Source organism: Papaver somniferum, chromosome 5 (assembly GCF_003573695.1).
Source record: "Papaver somniferum cultivar HN1 chromosome 5, ASM357369v1, whole genome shotgun sequence".
Classification (NCBI taxonomy): domain Eukaryota; kingdom Viridiplantae; phylum Streptophyta; class Magnoliopsida; order Ranunculales; family Papaveraceae; genus Papaver; species Papaver somniferum.
Window position 1 is genome coordinate 55,699,854 of NC_039362.1, and position 22,428 is coordinate 55,722,281.

The 22,428-nt window shown below is 37.8% G+C and overlaps 2 protein-coding genes across 2 annotated transcripts; both read right to left on the reverse strand.

The window, feature by feature from the left end:
* Positions 1-16,597: 16,597 nt before the first annotated feature.
* On the reverse strand, positions 16,598-17,053 carry LOC113279068. Its single transcript, XM_026527780.1, has one exon. It carries the CDS (start codon positions 17,051-17,053, stop codon positions 16,598-16,600), a length of 456 nt encoding a protein of 151 aa, XP_026383565.1.
* Positions 17,054-17,818: 765 nt separating this feature from the next.
* On the reverse strand, positions 17,819-18,463 carry LOC113279069. The gene has a single exon (XM_026527781.1). It carries the CDS (start codon positions 18,461-18,463, stop codon positions 17,819-17,821), a length of 645 nt encoding a protein of 214 aa, XP_026383566.1.
* Between the last annotated feature and the right edge of the window lie 3,965 nt (positions 18,464-22,428).

The window sequence follows — 22,428 nt, forward strand, 5'->3', positions numbered from 1 at the left end:
GATATCTACAAGCCAGTTTGCATACCGGTTTGCAAACAACATTTCGTGACCTGGAGCAGTATGCAAACGGGTTTGCGTACTAAACTCCCTGGATTTTGATTTTAAATGATGGTATGCATACCTGGTATGCATACCTGGTATGTGTACCATGAAGTCCAAACATCCTGAACTACTATTTTCAAACCTAAACATTTAAGAACCTTAAACACAGATCAAATTAGGTAGAAATGAATGATAAGCAAGGTACATGGAATCCAATCGAATTCTACGGTCTTACCAAAGATTCAAAATCATACCTAATTACACAATATGTGCGCCACAATTCTCGTGCTTCCCTCACCGTATACATAACAGGGAATTCCTTGGTGAGGATGCACTTACAACACACTCAAGTTGTGTTGAGGTGATCAATATCTTGCTCATCACAAGTAACTTTTGGATTATCACGAAGGAGATCGCTTTTAGAACCTTTCACATCCAAATCCATCTTTCCAAAGAACTTGTTAAGTTCCAACATCATGGATACTGCCTTCTCTATAGTCATTTCTGGGAGATCATTCCTTTTCACACTCAAAGCATTATTGTTTTTCTTTGGTATCCAATTCTGAGTGTGTTTAGGAACAACCAGAACCTTCTTCCCATTACTCTCTTCCATACTTCTCGGAAGAGAATTGGATTGAGTATTCTTTTGCAAGTTAGTCTTTCTCCAATTGGGAGCATCGGATCTTGTCTTCGTCTTTACGAAGTTATCCTTTTGGCAACCATTACGATTGTAAAAAGGATTCGTATGACGTTTATAGGAAAATCTAGGTTTATCACAGCACTGATTCTTTTGCCTAAAGGTTGGATAGTTACAACCTGTAATGTTAAGGAGATTAGCCTTAACATAATATCTTGGTTTCACAACTTCTTGTGATGCCCAAACAAGAACATCATGAAGTTTCTCATTACTTATACGAAAACGACATCTCCTTTCCAGGTGACCTTTGTTTCCGCAATAATGACAAATATAAGGAATGTTCTTACCCGGATTCATGTGTGATGTTTTTGGAGGTTGATATACTTTGCCCTTTCGAACCTTAACTGTCGGTGAAGGAATTTCACTTTTGCCATCAGTGGAAACCTTTTGTTGAGAAGAATCACTATCCTTGACAAATTTTACCTCTTTGCTAGTACTTGGAGCATCTATTCCCTTATATCCCAATCCTCGTGTATCACGATGATTTTTATTTGCTCCTAGCATAGTGGTTAATTTGCTAGAAGTAGTATTGAACTTTTTCAAGTCATCTCCAACATCTTGATTTTATCAAGAGAAGCAGCTAAATCGGCCTCAAGGCTTTTTTCTCGAGCGAGATAAGCGCTTTCTCTGTCATCAAAACTTGCTTGCTGAGAGTTAATCATTTCTCCAGTTTTGCAAGTTTCTCCTCTAACAAGAATTATTTTTGATAATCATTATCACATTCAATTGACTTTCTACTCAGGTTTTCCTCGGAATCTTTGAGGATCGATTCGGAAGAGCGATTCCGACCATAAAGACCTCCGTAAATCCTTTTCAATTTATTGTTTTCTCGACAGATGGATTAGAATATGAGTGACATAATAAGTCGTCAACTTTTCCACTGGTTTCAACAACTTAACATACTCTGAGATTTCCTCATCAACATCTCTTTCAATATCTGAGTCACCTTCGTCGAAAAGTTCATCCAATTGTTCTTCTAGGCGTGTTTCCCAGTTATCAACAGTTTCTACATCACAAGGATGTTTAGATTTTGACCTAGATGTGACAGTTTTCTCAAGAGAATTTAAGCTTTGAGAAACATCTGGTAATTTTTTAACTGATAAGTTATTAGAGATAGACTCGTCCATAATATCCATATTGCTTCAAACACAGACTTATGAGGTCTTAAACGTGTTTGCATGCTCTGATACCAATTGAAAAAGCGGGGGTCTAACAACCACACCCAATATTTCGCTTAGCAATCTGTATGGACAAACTCCAATATACTTTCAAGAGAATCAACTAGAAAGTCAGACTCAATATAAAGAAAAGTATATCCAAGAGTTATATCTCTATTTCTCAATTCAATCCGCAATCAAACAAATATGAATTTGCGAGCCCAATTGAATAAGAGAAATAACTTGGAAGTTGGAAGGTATCATAAACCAATATTTAAGTGTCAATCAATTCAATCAACAACCCAAAGGTCGGATTCAAGAACTGATTGAAATTAATGCACAACCTATGATATTTCTATTATATAACAAAATATAATGCCGAAAAGAAATAACATAGACACCAGAAGTTTTGTTAACGAGGAAACCGCAAATGCAGAAAAACCCCGGGACCTAGTCCAGATTTGAACACCACATTGTATTAAGACGCTACATACACTAGCCTACTCCACGTTAACTTCTCGCAGGAATGTAGTTCAGCCCTAATCAATCTCACACTGATCAAGGTATAGTCGCGTTCCTTACGCCTCTAGAACCACGTCGGATTCTGCGCACTTGATTCCCTTAGCTGATCTCACCCAAAACTAATAATTGCTACGACCCAAAGTCGAAGACTTGATAAACCAATCTGTCTCACACAGAAAAGTCTATAGAATAGATAAATCTGTCTCTGATAGACGCATTTATGTGTCTAATTTGTCCTCAATGTTTTGTATTGTTAGTACTTGTTTTCGTCCTTATTATGGTGTTTTGTGTGTTTGTAGGTATTTTTTGGAAATAAATATTGATGGAAAATTCGGCTCAAAAGGTTGTTAAAGGCACCTCGGAGGACATATGTTATTCGGACTCCAGCAACGGATAAGGGGCGACCACTGGACAAGGGGTGACCTTCTTTAACAAATTCAAAATCTTATTTTGGCGGGAAAATAATTCTTTGAAAACCCGATATACTTTGATTTGATTTTGGAGGTATTATGGCGAGATTCAATCACGTATTTGGACATGTATGAACTTGTTTTGCTGAGACAGGATTGGTAAGTCCCTTTGTTTCGAGAAAATAGGGATGTTTCGTGGATTAAGAGAAATCAGGGCAATATATTCCCGTGAGTTATACTAGGGATTTTTCTTTATCTTTGGAAGGTTTTCTTGAGCCACAGCGTGTCCAACTTCATCTGATACAAGTTTCCAGAGGGTTAGAGTGTGCAGAGCTGCAGTTAACGTGTGAAGAATATATAAAAAAGAATTATCTCCCGTGACTGGCAGAAAAGAATAATGAATTTATTAGAGGATTGTTCGCAATTATGGTGGAGTATTCTTGGTACTGTGCTACTATATAAGGTGCTCGAGTTGACTAGAAGAGGGGGAGAGAAAGAGAACACAACAGAGACGAAAAATCAGAGTTTCAGAAACCTCCATTGCTGCTGCTGCACCAAGAACACGAAGAACATAAGACCCACACTGAGCAGTCTTATTTTGCTACAGTGATTGCGACTGTTACAGAACAGTCTTAAAAGATACAGTTTCAGCGACTGTCGTAAGGCAGTCTTATTTGTTACAGTGACAGCGACAGTCAACATATATCGTTCTCTGTAACTTTAATTATTTTCACACTTTTATCATTTGTAAACCCAACTTTGAGCATAAATGAAATCAACTTTTGAGCGTGTTTCCAACATGATGAGAGGCTAAATTCTCCCACAACCAAGGCAATGAGGAAGCTATTTACACATGAATAATTGGTAATCATTTATTTCCTCTAATTTATAATTTATAATTCACTCAATCACTGCTTTTGCAGAGTTTTTAACTGTTTGCAAAAAAATTCTTCATTAGTTGTGATTCATTTAGATAGGTTATGCTTTGTTTAGATAATCTATGCTTAGGGATACAATTAATTTTTGAGAATTTTCCAGATTATTTGTGAATTAAGAAATAAGAGTCTTAAAAGATAATTAGAGTTTTGGATTGTTTACCATAATTTATTCATGTGTAATAGTGAAATCAGTGTCTTGGTTGTTTTTAAATTTTTATTAAGTCTAAAATTCAGTGCCTTCACAAGTCTTAAAACAACCCTTTTTTTCACTATCTACAACAACTTTGAAAACACATCAAATTTTTGGCGCCGCCGACGCGGACTTGTCTTTAGGCTAGAGTTTTTAGATTTTTTTTAGGTTTTTATTTGTTTTTATTTTATTTGTTCTTCTTTATGTTTTTGGGTTTTTGTCTTTTCCTTACAGATTTTGGAATTGGGAGTGAAAGAAAATTTTTCCAAAGCTTTGGTGAATACTTAAAGACTTGGAGTAAAAGACAAAGCGAAAGGAGTGAAAGAATAAATTTTTTTTTGTTTTTATTAAAAAAAGAGAGAAAAAAAAAATAGAGACATTTTATTTTGTTTTTTTTTTTATTATTTTTTTTAGACTTTCCTTTTCTTTTGGACTTTGGACTTGGACATTTGGACATTCTTTTATTTTTAAACCCTACGGAAGGGTAGTATTAAATATTAACCTGTTTGCAGAGAAGGACGGTGATTACGATATCACCTCGGCCCCTCGGGTTCGTACACGACATTGGATTTGTGGCCCGAGTTGACTTCAGCTGTTCATCCCCCGTTTGGAACGGGAGGTAAGTTTTTCGAAACACTCGTGAATCCCCTGTCAGCGAGTTACTGTATTCCTTCGTTTGCATATATGCTGAGGAGTTGAAAACGGCTGCTTTAATTTCCTAATAAAGGGCAAGGACTGGCCATACAAGACAAGGGTTCGGATTTCATCACCGTTCTCTTCTTGCCCGCCTTAGGAAAACAAAACCAAACGCGAACCTAAACCTAAAATTTGGAATAGAACGAGACCTATAGGGTAACGAGCTTAATAGGAAAGTCGTTCGAAAAATATTGGTTACTCTTTTGAGCATACTTCGAAGTTCATGATGGTTTATGTGAGTTGAATGCGTGACTGCGCCGCCTTGGAATGCGGTGAGGCCTTGGGTATCAAAGCTCTACGCAGCTTCCCTCGCCTCTATTCAACTTACTTTGACTCGGATTGATTCCAGAGGGGTTTGCTCAAATTGTAACGAATTCCCATTCGAAGAATTAGAAGCTGGTATAGAAACAATCTAAGTGGAGCCATCATGCTTTTTGTTTGCTAGAAATCAGTAGGTTTGCTGTGGTGGAGTCAGCCTTGTTTGTGTTTGCATAGAACTTCCCTTCCTTTTAGGACTTTTCTTTTTCTTTTGTTTTTCTAGTGTATGCCCGAGGTTATCATAGAGAGGGCTTGGAAAAGAAACCCTCTAGGTCGTTTGATTAGTGATAAACCTAGTAGTTCTTCATGTGAAGGCGGGGAGCTCGAAGACTCTTCTTTTGAGAGCCCTGTTTTTGGAAACTTTAGTTTTGAGAATCTGTCTCTTCGTGAGGAAAGTACCTCTAGTACTTCAGCTGTTCCAACGATAGCAACTTTGAAAGATTACATGTTCCCAACCAGGACCAACCGAGATTCGTGCATTAAATTGCCAGCCACTACGGCTAATTTCGAGATAAAACCTAGTATTCTTCAGATGATCCCTATGTTCTTAGGAAAAGATGATGAGAACCCTTATTTTCATATTAGGGACTTTGAGGAAATCTGTGGGACAGTTAGAATAAAATACCTCACTGATGAAGTTTTGAAACTTAAGATGTTTCCCTTTTCCTTGAGAGATAAAGCCAAGACCTGGATGAACAACCTACCACCTGAGTCCATTGAAACATGGCAGGAACTTTTTGATGCTTTCTATATAAAATTCTACCCTAAGCATCAAACTGCAGCTGTTAGGCAGAAAATTAGTGCTAGTGTGCAACAAGAGGAAGAGTCTCTTTATAGGTTTTTAGAGAGATTCAATGATCTCCTATCCCAGTGTCCTCACCATGGATTTGATAAGATGAAACTTGTTGAGATTATTTATAATGGTTTAGACTATTCGACCAAAGCCATGGTCGAGTCTATGTGCGCTGGTGAGTTCACCAGTAAAAATGTTGATGATGCTTTTACCTTCTTAGGAGCTATTGCTGAAAAATCCCAACAGTGGGAGTCTTGTGTTGAACCCCCTAAAAGACTCTTGGTCAATAGAAGTAGCACCAAATTGGTAGATACAAGCTTCGAGTCAGATGCTAAGTTTGCTGCTTTGTCTAGAAGGTTAGAAGCTTTGGAATTGAATCAGCCTAATTATAGGTCTCTTGTTGAACCTGATGATAGGATTAGAGCCGCTCAAGTCTCTAGTTGTGGAGTAGAGCCCAATAACTCGTTTTGGGAAGGTCATGTTAGTGAAGAACAAGCCCATGCTGTCTATAACAACGCTAGGTTTGAGAAGCGTCAGAAGTTTGACCCATACTCAGAAACCTACAACCCTGGTTGGAGAAACCATCCTAATTTTTCTTGGTATAAGGGCCAGAATCAAGGTCAGTCTAGTAATTCTCAGCCTCCCCCAGGTTTTGGTTATGCTAAGAACTCTTCAGGTCAACCCCAGTTTCAGAACCCTTCGGATAAAAAGATCACAAGTTTAGAAGACACTCTAGCCTCGTTTATTAAAAACTCTGATAAGATAAACCTAATGGTTGCTCAAGGGATAGAAGAAAGTAAAAATATAGGTTATGCTAACTCCCAAGCTATTTCTGAGTTAAAAAACCAGGTTAGTCAGATAAATGAATCTTTGAGAGAAAAAGGTAAGTTTCCTAGTCAAACTCAACCCAATCCTAAAGCAGAGAAATCGTACAATCATGTGAACTCTATTACAACCCTTAGGAGTGGAAAGAAAGTTGACAATAAGGTTGCCATGTCTGATAGTGAACATGTTGTAGTTCACCCTTCTGAGCCAGAAAATGAGGAGACTGATAGAGTCTCTAAAGAGACCAATGAGGGTCCTGCTGATCCCGGCTTTGTTCCCAGAGCCCCGTTTCCCCAGCTGCTAGTTCCAACTAAGAGCGAGTCGAACTTTAATGATATATTAGAGGTTTTTAAGCAGGTTACTATCAACCTACCATTGTTGGATGCGATTAAGAAGATTCCCGCTTATGCTAAGTTTCTTAAGGACTTGTGTACACGAAAGCGTAAGCTTAGTGTCCAAAAGAAAGCCTTCCTAGCTAGTCATGTGAGTTCCATTATTCAGAATACCACTACTCCTAAGTATAAAGACCCAGGATCCCCTACCATTTCTTGCACAATAGGTAAATACCGTGTTGAGAAAGCTTTGCTTGAGTTAGGAGCCAGTGTGAATTTACTTCCATACCATGTGTACCTTAAGCTAGGACTTGGTGATATGAAACCTACCCAGATGACACTTCAGTTAGCTGATAGGTCCGTTAAAATTCCTCGTGGTGTGATCGAGGATGTTCTTATTGAGGTCGACAAGTTTATTTATCCAGTGGATTTTGTTATCCTAGATACCCAACCTGTCCCTGACCCAGAGAACCAGATACCAGTGATTTTAGGTCGCCCATTTTTAGCAACATCCAATGCAATCATTAATTGTCGAACTGGTATTATGAATTTGTCTTTTGGTAATATGACTATTGAGCTGAACGTCTTTCATATTAGTAAGCTACCCTCTGAACTAGATGACTCGAGCATAGAAGAGGTAAACATGATAGGAACATTAGTCGAGGAGTCATTACCAAACACTTTGTCAGAAGATCCGTTAGAGAAATGCCTAGCTCATTTTGGGATTGATTTCGATGATGATAATGTGATTAATGAGGTGAATGCTTTGTTAGATTCAACCCCTTTGTTAGACACTAGTAACGGATGGAAACCTAAATTCGAACCACTACCAGTTTCTAAGTCTACCCTAGTTCCTTCGTTAGAAGAGCCTCATAAGTTGGACCTAAAACCATTGCCAGATACCCTGAAGTATGTGTTTTTAGGCCCGTATGAGACTTTACCTGTGATTGTTGCTTCCGACTTGGATAGTGATCAGGAAAGTAGGCTAGTGACCGTCCTTCAAAACAACAAGGAAGCTTTAGGGTGGACCATAGCAGACATTAAGGGTATAAGTCCTACTGTTTGTATGCATCAGATCTATTTAGAGGAAGATACCAAACCTTCTAGGGAGATGCAACGAAGACTAAACCCTAATATGAAAGAAGTAGTTCGAACCGAGGTTCTTAAGCTGTTAGATGCAGGCATTATCTACCCCATTTCAGACAATAAGTGGGTCAGACCCGTTCAAGTTGTTCCCAAGAAATCCGGTATTACTTTAGTCCAGAATGAAAACAATGAGTTAATCCCGACCCGAGTGACCACGGGTTGGCGTGTTTGTATTGACTATAGGAAATTGAACAAGGTCACTAGGAAGGACCACTTTCCCCTTCCCTTTATCGATGAAATGCTAGAGAGATTAGCTGGACATAGTCATTACTATTTTCTAGATGGCTACTCAGGCTACAATCAGATCGTTATTGCCCCAGAAGACCAAGAAAAAACTACTTTTACCTGTCCCTTTGGTACCTTTGCGTATAGACGCATGCCTTTCGGGCTATGTAACGCCCCCGCGACTTTTCAGCGTTGCATGATGAGCATATTTTCCGATATGGTAGAAAAGTTTTTAGAGGTCTTTATGGATGATTTTTCAGTGTTTGGTTCGTCTTTCGATGAGTGCTTGCATCATTTGTCATTAGCGTTGACTAGGTGTAAGGAAAAGAATCTAGTGCTTAATTGGGAGAAATGTCATTTCATGGTTCGATCAGGAATTGTCTTAGGGCATATCGTATCTTCTAAGGGTATAGAGGTAGATAAAGCCAAAGTTGACCTTATCAAGACTTTACAGGTCCCAAAAACCGTAAGAGATATTAGGTCATTCTTAGGGCATGCAGGTTTTTATCGTCGATTCATTAAGGATTTTAGCTTGATTTCTAGACCTCTTTGCAACTTGCTTGCAAAAGATGTTAAGTTTGTCTTTGATGATGCTTGTTTAGAGGCTTTTGAGAAGCTTAAGACTTTACTCACTACCGCCCCCATAGTCCAGGCACCCAACTGGAACTTACCCTTTGAGATCATGTGTGATGCTTCAGATTATGCTATTGGTGTTGTGCTAGGTCAGCGAGAAAACAAATTACTTCATGTGATTTACTATGCTAGCAAAACTCTGAATGATGCCCAGTTGAACTATACCACTACCGAGAAGGAACTGTTAGCCATTGTGTTTGCCTTAGACAAGTTTAGACCCTATCTCTTAGGTTCTAAGATCGTCATATATACTGATCATGCTGCTTTGAAATATCTTTTGTCTAAGAAGGATACGAAACCTAGATTGATTAGGTGGATACTTTTGTTGCAAGAGTTTTCTCCAGACATTAGAGACAAAAAGGGTGCCGAAAATGTAGTAGCAGACCACTTGTCTAGGCTAGTTGTTGATTCCCTGATGATTCCCTTCCTATAAGGGATAGTTTTCCTGATGAACAACTTTTCTTTGTTACCCAAGCACCTTGGTATGCGAATATAGTGAATTATCTTGTTACTGGTCGAATGCCCCAACATTGGGGTAAACAAGATCGTTCTAGGTTTTTAGCCGAGGTTAAGCACTTCTTTTGGGATGATCCTTATTTGTTTAAGTATTGTCCAGACCAGATTATTAGGAGATGTATACCTGAGAGTGACCAGTCCAGTATTATTTCCTTTTGTCATGATCATGCTTGTGGGGTCACTTTAGTGCTAAGAAGACTGCTGCTAAGATATTGCAGTGTGGATTCTATTGGCCTTCGTTGTTTAAAGACTCCCATAGTTACTGTGTTACTTGTGAGCGTTGCCAGAAATTAGGAACCATTTCCCGTAGGAACATGATGCCCTTGAACCCTATTTTAGTTGTTGAGGTCTTTGATGTGTGGGGTATTGACTTTATGGGTCCGTTTCCTAATTCTTTTGGTAACCTATACATCCTTGTCGCCGTAGACTATGTCTCTAAGTGGATTGAGGCGGTTGCGTGTAAAACCAATGACCATAGGGTTGTGATTGAGTTCTTGAAAAATAATATACTTACACGTTTTGGTACACCGCGAGCTATAATTAGTGATGGAGGGTCGCACTTTTGTAATGGACCTTTTAGGCTTCTGATGAAGAAATATGGTATTACACATAAGGTAGCTACCCCGTATCATCCGCAGACTAGTGGTCAGGTAGAGGTTTACAATAGGGAGATAAAACGTATATTAGAGAAAACAGTTAATCCTAATCGGAAAGACTGGTCGTCTAGGCTTACTGATGCCTTATGGGCTTACCGTACTGCGTTTAAGACCCCCATTGGAATGTCGCCTTATCGGCTTGTGTATGGCAAGGCATGTCATTTACCTGTTGAGTTAGAACATAGAGCTTATTGGGCTGTTAAGCAACTAAATTTTTCACTTGACAAGGCAGGAGCCCATAGGAAACTCCAGCTCAATGAGTTGGACGAGATTCGTATAGATGCTTACGATAGTGCGAAGGAGTATAAGAACAAAATGAAACTTGTGCATGATAGAAATATTTTACGGAAGTCATTTTCTCCAGGTCAAAAAGTTCTTCTGTATGATACCCGTTTACATCTTTTCCCTGGGAAGTTACGTTCTCGGTGGACGGGTCCTTTTATTGTTCGCACTGTCTTTCCTCATGGAGCTGTTGAAATTGAGACACCGGATGGTAGTAGTTCTTCGAAGGTTAACGGTCAGAGATTGAAACCCTTTTTAGAGCCCTTTCCTACAGGTGATGTTGAGGAGGTCCCTCTGGAGGACCCTGTTTACCCTTGATTGACCATCGAGGAAGTTGTATGTTGTATATTAGTTTTTGATTTTCTTCACCCAGGTACTATCTTTCCAACTTCTCCTCGTGTTATTTTACTTTTGGTATTGCTCTTTCATTAGAAACATTGAGGACAATGTTAGATTTAAGTTTGGGGGTGGGGAAGAACTTTTTAGTTGCACTTTTGAAACTTCTAGCGTCACATGGTATCCGGTTAGCTAAGTTTACATACTGTTTCTCACCGAAAAGATAGAAATTGGAATGCTAGGGATAACAACCTTTTGAGACATTAGAGAAAAAGACATTGAGATCCTTGAAATTCAGGAGAGAACTTGTTCCTTTTAGAGGGTAACCGTGATGGACCTAACCATACATGATGGAAAGGCAAGTAGGTCAGGAAATGCCAGAAAGACAAAGCAACCTCACAATGTAGTCTTAGTTACTGGATTGCGACTCTCTCTCAGTAGAAACTTATCATCATCAACAAGCGGAGCGACATCAAAATCTATGAAGAAAGTTGAAGACGTTTTAGGTTTAGAAGCAACAATAGAAAAGAATAATTCAAAAATCAAAGTTGAAGTTATAAGAGCAAATGATATAAGTTGTTAGAATCATGATACCAAGACATCACAAGTTGCGAAGATCCAAGTTTTGAAAGTCCTTCTCTCATGGCCATGTAAATTGTTGTCTTGTAATTTTTGTTTCCAAAAAAAAAAAAAAAATGAAAAAAAAAAATCATCGTTACGTTTTGCCAAAGGGAAGTAGAAATTTATAAGTCAAGCAAGAAATCGAAAAGAAGAGTTAATTGTCAAGGTTCTATGAGGTTCGATAGTTTATCATCAACAGTTGAAGACCGAAGAAGGCGTTGTTTCTACTGAGCACTATGAGAGAGTCGAAGAAAGATACATTTGGTTGCTTTGTTAGTCCGCTTTCAATCTGGCACAAGATATTTCTAGCACTGGTTTAACTCATCACACGTAATTAGTCCAGCTGTGTAGCAGATGTCCCTCTCATCTTTATCTCTCTCCTAATCTTATCCAGCTGTAAAGCAGCAGACGCATCTTACAATGTTTATCTAGTTGTGTAGCGGATATCTCTTTATCTAACAGTATTGCGGATGTGTCTCCCCTTTTCTTCAGTCAGCTTTAGAGCTGACACCTTTAATTACTCTGGCATTATAGTTACTTGAAGATAGGTTGAGAATATGTATGTCCTCATAGCTCTTTGGATACTTGTGACCAATTAGAAGTAATGGTTTTGTGGGTACACCTCTGGTAAACCCTCCCGAGATTAACTCGGTTTTATTTTTGTATTAGTTTTGCTCGAGGACTAGCAAATAATAAGTTTGGGGGTATTTGATAGACGCATTTATGTGTCTAATTTGTCCTCAATGTTTCGTATTGTTAGTACTTGTTTTCGTCCTTATTATGGTGTTTTGTGTGTTTGTAGGTATTTTTTGGAAATAAATATTGATGGAAAATCCAGCTCGAAAAGTTGTTAAAGGCACCCCGGAGGACATATGTTATTCGGACTCCAGCAACGGATAAGGGGAGACCACTGGATAAGGGGTGACCTTCTTTAACAAATTAAAAATCTTATTTTGGCGGAAAAATAATTCTTTGAAAACCAGATATACTCTGATTTGATTTTGGAGGGATTCTAGCGAGATTCAATCACGTATTTGGACATGTATGAACCTGTTTTGCTGAGACAAGATTGGTAAGTCCCTTTGTTTCGAGAAAATAGGGATGTTTCGTGGATTAAGAGAAATCAGGGCAATATATTCCCGTGAGTTATCCTAGGGATTTTTCTTTATCTTTGGAAGGTTTTCTTGAGCCACAGCGTGTCCAACTTCATCTGATACAAGTTTCCAGAGGGTTAGAGTGTGTAGAGCTGCAATTAACGTGTGAAGAAGCTATAAAAAGGAATTATCTCCCGTGACTGGCAGAAAAGAATAATGAATTTATTAGAGGATTGTTCGCAATTATGGTGGAGTATTCTTGGTACTGTGCTACTATATAAGGTGCTCGAGTTGACTAGAAGAGGGGGAGAGAAAGAGAACACAACAGAGACGAAAAATCAGAGTTTCAGAAACCTCCATTGCTGCTGCTGCACCAAGAACACGAAGAACATAAGACCCACACTGAGCAGTCTTATTTTGCTACAGTGATTGCGACTGTTACAGAACAGTCTTAAAAGCTACAGTTTCAGCGACTGTCGTAAGGCAGTCTTATTTGTTTCAGTGACAGCGACAGTCAACATATATCGTTCTCTGTAACTTTAATTATTTTCACACTTTTATCATTTGTAAACCCAACTTTGAGCATAAATGAAATCAACTTTTGAGCGTGTTTCCAACATGATGAGAGGCTAAATTATCCCACAACCAAGGCAATGAGGAATCTATTTACACATGAATAATTGGTAATCATTTATTTCCTCTAATTTATAATTCACTCAATCACTGCTTTTGCAGAGTTTTTAACTGTTTGCAAAAAAACTCTTCATTAGTTGTGATTCATTTAGATAGGTTATGCTTTGGTTAGATAATCTATGCTTAGGGATACAATTAATTTTTGAGAATTTTCCAGATTATTTGTGAATTAAGAAATAAGAGTCTTAAAAGATAATTAGAGTTTTGGATTGTTTACCATAATTTATTCATGTGTAATAGTGAAATCAGTGTCTTGGTTGTTTTTAAATTTTTATTAAGTCTAAAATTCAGTGCCTTCACAAGTCTTAAAACAACCCTTTTTTCACTATCTACAACAACTTTGAAAACACATCAGTCTCCCACAGATAAACCTATGATAAATCAAGGTGAACAGGAACCAATTGATATACCGGACTTATATTCCCAAAGAACAACCTAGAAATATCAATCACCTCAAAATAATCTTAAACGTATGGTAACGACACAAGATATTGTGGAATCACAAACGATGAGATGAAGATGTTTGTGACTACTTTTTATCTTGCCTATCGGAGAATCAATCTCGAGCAAATCTTAGAGAAGATAGTACTCAATACGATAAAACAAGGAAAGATCAGAACACGCAAGTACAGAGAAAATAGTTGGGTATGGCTGCAGAATCCCAATGAAGTCTTCAAGTCGTTAACCTGCATGGTTTCGTGAAAAACCTAAGGTTAAAGGAGAATAGAATCTAGTAGCAACTAGTATCACACAGGAGGTGTGGGTATTAGGTTTCCCAGTTGCTAGAGTTCTCCTTTATATAGTCTTCAAAATCAGGGTTTGCAATCAATGCTACCTTGGTAACGAAGCATTCAATATTCACCGTTAGATGAAAACCTGATTAGACTCAAGATAATATCTTTCAACTGTTAGATCGAACTTAGCTTGTTACACACAAATGAAAAGTGACTTCATTTAGATATGAGTAACTGTACCTAAACGTGTGCACCTTGTTGGCTCAACAATAGTTAACCGAAGTTAGCCATATGAACACTTTCATATCAACCTTATTCATCTTTACCACAACTAGTTCAAATGACTCAAATGAAACTAGTTATAGATTTTTTCAATTGTTTATATTCTCATAGAAGTATAAAAGACACAGTTGAAGCAAAATCGATTTTTGATTCACTCAAATCAAGTCATGAACATTATATCCACGCTTGCAAAAGATTGCATCCCTTATTATGTAAATGTATTAGTTCATGAACAAACCGATCTTATAACTTAACCCACTCAAGTATGCAAACGGGTACGCATACTTAAGTAGCCGGACTTGGACTGTGTCCGATAGTATGCGAACAGGTACGCATACTATCACACATCCAAAATAACAGTTGGATTAGTACGCGTACGGGTACGTATACAAAAGTTCTCGGACTTCAACTGAGTTCGCCAGTACGCGTATGGGTATGCATACCAAGGCTCCAGGACTTTACTTGACCTTCCCAGTACGCATACGGGTATGCATACTATACCGGTCTTGGATCAACATATATGCAAGTAAGCATACTATGTCTATAATCCAATTATGTTTAAGTGTTCTAAACTCTATTTCAATCATTGGAACTTTCTTAGAGGATGACAATAGTTGTTTTCACTAACTATTAGCATCAAAGCGATTTTCAAGATATTGAAATAATCAATACGAAACATTCCGAGTCTACATCAAATGACTGATCACACAAATCTTGTAAGATGTTACCAGAAAATTTTCACATGATCATCTTTTGACTTTCGTCAAGGATATAAGATTAACTTGGTTAAAGCGAAAGCTTACCAACACATATTTCGAGAAATATGTAAGCGAGTTAAATTCAGCTCGAAATATCAAATGTGCATAATAGAATACTATATAGTAGTACGACCATTGTCTCAAGAAGGGAGATAGAGTAGAAACAGACTTTCTGAGTGATAGATGAGTTTCAGTCTCCATATACCTTTTGTTGATGAAGTTCCACAAGCTCTCCTTAGTAGTTCTTTGTCTTCAATCGATGAACGTCGTGAAGTATAAAGCTAAAATACACAATATATCCTAGTCCGAGACATTACTATAAGTAGACTAGAAATCAAGATTTATAGTTTTGATCACTAAACTTGACAAACAAGCTTGAGATAGCAACGCTTGCGAGTTCGACTGAGCAGTGCTCTAACAAGAAGCATAGCCTTAGACCTATGAATAACAATAACATGATTTTCTTGAATATTTCTAAACACTAAATTGTTTATACTGGTCCATAAAGACCACAGGACAACAACAAACATGCAGTGTCTATCAATAGGAATTCTAATAATAGGATCAATCAACCAGAAATTTAACCAATCAGTTATGGTACTCAAAGAAAAAGCAGAAGTATTAGCATAAAAGAAGGCCAGACTCCAAACATGACTAGCAAAGGGACACAACACTAGAGCATGAATAATAGTTTCAGAAGGATCAGAACATCTATTACAAGTGACAGAGTGCATAGGCATTCGAGTTTGATGAACAGTTTTAGCATGCAAGATATTTCTAGCAGCTTTCCAAGTAAAAAGTTGAATACGGTGAGGAACATTAATTTTCCAAATGCACTTCCAAAGTTTATTACTAGGGGAGGGCCCAGACCCTCTAAGTCCCAAGTAGGAAGATTTAGAAGAAAAATTATCATTCTTTGAAAGCTACAAATCCCTCCTATCAGGAGCACATAACTGGCTTAAGGGAATAGTGAAGATCTTCTGAACATAAGCATCATCAAAGTGAGTGTTTAATTTACTTAAATTCCAAGATCTAGTAGAATCATCAATAAAGTAAGAGACTTTAACACAAGGGTCGGGGGACCAAAGGATTAGGGGTAGCAGATCACAAGGTAGGGATCCATTTATCACACCAAGGATCAATAAAATTTCCATCTCCAAAAATCCAGGAGATAAAGGGCTTAATCATTTCCTTAATGGTGTGAAGGCATCTCCAAGTCCAGGAACAGTCACTAGGACAAGCACCATTAAGAAAGTCAGTCCTAGGAAAATAACGAGCTTTTAACACAGTAACCAAAAGGAAGTCAGGGTGCTCTATAATTTTCCAAGAAATTTTATCTAGCATAGCCAGGTTATTAATCTCAGATTTCCTAAAACCAAATCCATCTTATGACTTAGGGTAACACAAAGCATCCCAACCCAAAAGATGAAGTTTTCTATCTTTAGGGTCTAGAGTCTCTTCCCACCAGAATTGGCATAGATGAGAATCCATTTTTATGAATAAGTGCTTAGGGATAAGAAAAGCGCCCATTTGATACAAATAAATAGCCTGACCAACATGTTTCGTCAAAGTAGTTCTAGCAGCTTGGGATAAAAGTCTATGGAGCCAAGAGGTAATTCTAGCATCCACAACTTGGAGGATACCCATATGGGTTTGAATCTTAGAGTCCTGGAAGGCTATTGGGGTACCAAGGTATTTTTCTCATAAATCTCTATTGTGGATATCCAGAATATTAGATAAATGATTCATAAGTGGGGTGGGTAACTTTTTACTAAACAAATTACCAGACTTATCAAAAATTATTTCCTGGCCAGAAGCTAAGCAATACTTTTGAAGATAGTCTTTTATAGTTCTAAAATATTTTTCAGTAGATTTAGAAAACAAGAGGGAATCATCAGCAAACATGAGATGTGTCATACAAGGGGAATTCCTACAGACATTAATCCCTTTTACTAAGCCTTTACTGGTTAAGTTATCGAAATAGGCAGATAAAGTTTCAGAGCAGATAATGTAAAGATACGGAGATAGAGGATCTCCCTGTCTAAGAGCTCTTTCAGGTTTAATAAAACCAGTAGGACTGCCATTCAATAACACAGAATAAGAGACAATATAAACATATTGATGAATAAGATTAATCCAATGATCATACAAACCCATTTTAAGTAAGACTTTACCAAGAAAAGACCAATCTAATTTATCATAGGCTTTAGACATGTCAAGTCTCTTTTTTTTTTTTTTTTTAATGATGATTGACAGCATAGACAGACTCGTTGGCTGGCATAATGTTATCAGATATGCTTCTTTTTGGGACAAAAGCATTCTGATTTTGGGAAATAATAGTATCCATAAGAGGTTTGAGTCTTTTGGCCAGGGTTTTGGATAGAATTTTATAGATGAAATTGCATAAGCCAATTGGTGTGCATTGGGATACTAATTCAGCCAGAGGGACTTTTGGGATCAAGGCAATATTGGTAGATTGAAAACTTTTGCTAGGTGGCCTGTTCTAAAACAAATTTGGGTCATGTCTATGACAGCCTCTCCAACAATATCTCTTTTTTTTTCTTTCTTTTTTGATAAAACAGACCTGTGAAGCCATCAGGACCAGGAGCTTTTTTTCCACCCATTTGAAAAATAGAGTTTTTAATTTCCTCAGCAGTGAGGAGAAGATTTAAAGAAGAGTTGTCCTCAACAGAGAATTCAACAGGAAAATTTTCTAAAATTTAATCTTGATATTGCTGGGGATGAGAAGAGTAAAGAGTTTTAAAGTAATCCACAAAAGAATTTCACAGTGTCAAGAGAGTTTTTTATCCAGCTAATGGCATTCTTTTTTCTCTTAAAGAGAGTGACTCTATAGAATTAGGGGGAGTTTCTGACCCCTTCCAAGAGCCAGATCTCTCTAGATTTGTCCTTCCAGTAAAGTTCTTAAAGGTTATACAAATATTCCAATCTAGCCCTTAGTATAGAGGTAGAAGAAGAGTCGGTACGATTGGAAGTCTGGAGATCTGCCAGTTCTTCTCTAGTAGTTTTGATATTGGTTTGTATGTTACCAAAAGAAGTCTTATTCCAGTCCCTAAGTCCTTTCTTAGTATTCAGAAACTTAGCGTTAAGTTTATAAGCAGGGGAACCAACTACATTAACGGACCAAGCATTAGCTATAATATCTCTGCAAGTGGGATCTTCCATCCACATGGCCATGAAGTGAAAAGGCTTAGGCATAAAATTGTCTTCAAAGTTAAAACCAATGTGCATGGGGAAATGGTAAGAAGAGTCCCTAGGAATATTATTAACACATAATTTAGGGCAGAAAAATTCAGCATACTGATTAATGAGACACCTATCAAGTCTTTCAAGAATAAGATCAGGACCTTGTTGCATATTAGACCAAGTGAACCTAGGACCAGAGAATCCAGGATCATGCAAATCAAAAACATTACAAAAATTCCTAATATTAAAGAAATCAATATCATCAACTTCAAAACCCACATTTTTATCCTCAGGACCTAAAAGGGCATTAAAATCACTTATATAGAAGGCTGGTTCATCTAAGGGTATATGTGGCAAAGGCATTGGTTTTCCCAGAAGGTTTGTCTTAAGGAACTATTAGGTTCATCATAGATGAAGAAAATGTGGAAAGTTTTAGAATGAATGAATCCTTTGTAGTAACATAGATGCCCCTATTACTAGTGGATACTATGCAAAGGTCATTTTCCTTCTTTCAAGCCAGCACAAGACCACCACTTCTTCCAACACATGACATATTATAATTACAAGGGAAACCCATATTCCTTAATTTTCGAGCAGCAAAGTCGTTTTGCATTTTGGTTTCAGATAAAAAGACAATATCAGGGTTGACATTCCTAAGAAGGATACTATGCTCCTTATTAGCAGATTTTTTACCAAGACCACACACATTCCATCATATTAAATTCACATTATTAACAGGAAAAGAGGCAAGAACAGATTGAGGAGAAGAAGAAATAATAGGTGTAGGAGAGGAGGGAACCTGATTAGCAGAGTCCTGATTTCCATTAGATTGAGAATTGGCACTTCCACCAGAAGAATTAGTTCCTTGGGTAACATCCAGGTTCAGATCAGCAACCTCATGAGAGAAATTATTGCGGACACCATTATCAGTTGAAGTAACATCAATAGGTACAGTGAAGTTCCCAAAATCATCAGGAGAAGGATGGGTATTGAAGGTGCAATGATGTAGGTTTAAAGTAGAAATGTCTCCCAATATGGTGATAGGAGGACAAAGGGTAGAATGGTATGGCTCAGAGCTACCACATTTGGGGGTAGTGGTGATTGAATCAACCAGGAGAAAGGAGGTTGATCTAGTCCTCTTCCAGAGATCAGCTCGAGGATTGATTTTTCAATACAGGGTAGAAAGAGCATCATGTTCAGCAGCTAAAGATATATCTTGTTCTTTTAATATAACTATTTTCTGTGTAGGAGTAGCTGCAGTTTTGAATCGCCTAGCCGAGTTATTGGTACGGACCGGTCCTGAGTTGCTCGACTCAGGAATAGGATTTAGAACAGAAGAACTAGCAGCTTGACTTACGATTTTCTTCAGAATAATTTTTAGACCATTGAACAATGAAATGAGTTGTTGAATCTGGTTTGTTCCTCCTTCTTGAATCTTGAGAGTAGTAGATATGCTACCAAATGGGCCCATATTGGTCATGCTTTTGAGAGGTTCCTGGTTGGTAGCATTAGAGCTATGAATAATAACAACAGCTTTTGCTTTTTTCACATAACCATTAGGTTCCAACATTTGACTTTGTGTACCTGAAGCTACCTCAACTTGAGTCATTAAGGAATCAACAATTGGGTTATTTTGTGCCAATATAGGAAGATTTGTTGCTTGATTTGCTGACATCATGAGCTTTGACACTTTTGCGTAAACATATTAAAGCAGATGAGCTAGATTCCTTGATAAGTTTTTGTTTTGCTAGCCAATTAGGGTAGACATCATCTCTATGATCAATGATACGACAAGAATGACAAAATTCCTTGAGATTTTAAAATACCTGCATTCGATGAGAAAATGTTCTTCTATGCCTCTTGTTAGAAGTGGGATATCAGTTGGAAGAGCTCATTTAATAGGGTTTGAACATAGATTTTAAAATTCTTCTTGAGAAGATGATTACCATATGGTTCCTTAGCATCAAGAAGTTCTCCAAGATTAATCGTAAGCTTCCTCAGATCTTCAAATTTAACACATTCTTTAGGAACATTGCATAAGATGAGGCACCATACTTCATCCTCAAAAGAAACTTGAAAGTTTGCAGGCCAGCCAGTGGGTGGAACAACTCGTAATACTATAAGAAAACCACAAGCAAACCAAGGGTGTTGTTCATTAACCCTGTTGAAATCACTTTCCGCTAAGAATCTGATAAGAACTTTGTTTCTTAATCCACTGAAGTTAGTAATAGTAGGAGTTTTGGCTAAAGGACATTGAGAGCAGATGTAGTATCTGATAGAAAATGTAGGCACTAACGTCTTACTACAAACATAACCCACCATACACCATTTTCAATTAGAATCGTTCTCAGCTAGAACAACTGTTTTATCAATAAACACTGGTTCGGAGAGGGAAGCAGGGAGATTTTTGAGCAAGGTAATATTTTCATCCATTTGAGAAGAAAGGTTTTGAATAGTAGTAGCAGAATGAGTATCACTTGAAGAGTTAGAAGACTCCTTATAAACAGAAATCCAGCTAATGATCTTAAGGGAAAAGTGGGTATCTGTAAATTTAGGATTGGATGTAAGGAAAATATATAGTTGTATATGGAGATGACAATGCCAAGAGATAGGAGAGGTCGTAGAAGAATAGTGACAGGTCATGGAGATACCAAGAAACAAAGCAATAGAAGTCTGTATAAGAGACTGAACCTTAAAAATGGAAACTCTGGGAGGTTGAATATAGTTTATGCTATTAAAGTGAGAATGAATTTGTGAAAGATTCAGGTTGGATTGTGTTGGTGAGGTTCAGTGGCAGTGGTGTTCGATAGAGTATCAGTATTATCTGCATGGTCCGTGATAGCTGTGTAATGTTTGTAATTTGATGACGTAACCATCCGAGATTGGTGGGATAATAAGACATCCACAATAATGGTAGAACTCCCAAAGGTATAAAATGTATTTAATACATGTGGATGAGATTTAGCATCATAGAAATTTGGCTCCATTCTGATACTATTATTTGCCTTTGGGGTGGGCAACAAAAGTTGAATACATCCAAACGTAATAATGGTAGAAGGGGTGCAATGAGAAGTGGTATGAAATAAAAGGGACGTAATAGAGAGATGGTGTGATAATTAAAGTTTTGTTTTGTAAAGTGTAGATTGATTTTTGTTGTAGGGGTGTTGGTATTGATTAAGGAATAATTGAAGGGTTTATGGTTCATGTAACTACTCAAGCTGCCCCAAGAGCCAATGGTGCCTCCTAACAGGTGCTGCAATATTTGAACCTGCATAAAATCAAAAACCAAAATTAATACCCAAGGGACCAAAACTAGGTTTGGTGGCTTGCCAATGTCACTCATAACGGTGGAACCAAAAGGACTAGAGAAAATGAGGGGATTAGGTTTGGTGTATTGAGGCGGTAAGTTCGAAGGGGTGTAATTAAGCCAAGACTGAGAGGTTATATAGAATTGATTATGAATGAAAATTTTCAAAGTGTCATGATGGTTCTGGGTACCGTGCATGGGGTATTGAACCGGCGTGCATGGTCTAGAGACACGACCCTTAACCAAACGCCTTAAATGGCTATGAATGGTATTGATTAAGGGTCTATAAAATGGGGTTATCAGAAGAAAGGAAACTTTATACTCAGAAAAGGCAAAGATTAGGAGAAGAGAAAGAGGTTTAGAAGATGGCCAATTCTGGTGATCAAAACATGCCTGAGAACCCTGAAAATAATCTTCCCGTCGTTCCACCATTATCATCCGAGTATGAGCAAGCCAAGACTCTTGCATTTTCACTTGGAGATCAAGAGATAGAGAAATTGAAGGATGAATTGTAGGAGGAGATAGACAGGCATGCACATGAATTGGTTCGTCGGAGACAGGAAGCTAAGACTGATGCTTTGTTAACTGCTTGGAAAATAAAACATTTTAAAAGGGTCGACAGGAAAGAGGAAGAGAGATCATCAAAGTCAGAGAAGCAAAAGGGTTATGGGAGTGCAACTGAGAGTGAATCAGGGGAGTCTGAGAATGGATTTGAGTACCCAGTTGAGGAAATGGATACCAGTCACGAGGATTCAGATGCTGCAGGAGAGGGGAAAGGATGGAGGCTTATCATAAGAGGAAACTTCGCATGAGATTTGAAGATGAAAGAGCCAATCCGAGGATATTTTCCAGAACAATGCGTAAAGGAGAATCAAGTGACGATGATGAGTAACTCTTAGAAAACGAGAGTGATGAGGATGGTAATAGTAATAGTGATGAGAGTTCGTCATCAGATGATAGTCAAGTCTCTCCTGCATAATCAGGCAGTGATTATAGCGCACAATACGAGGAAGAGGAAAAC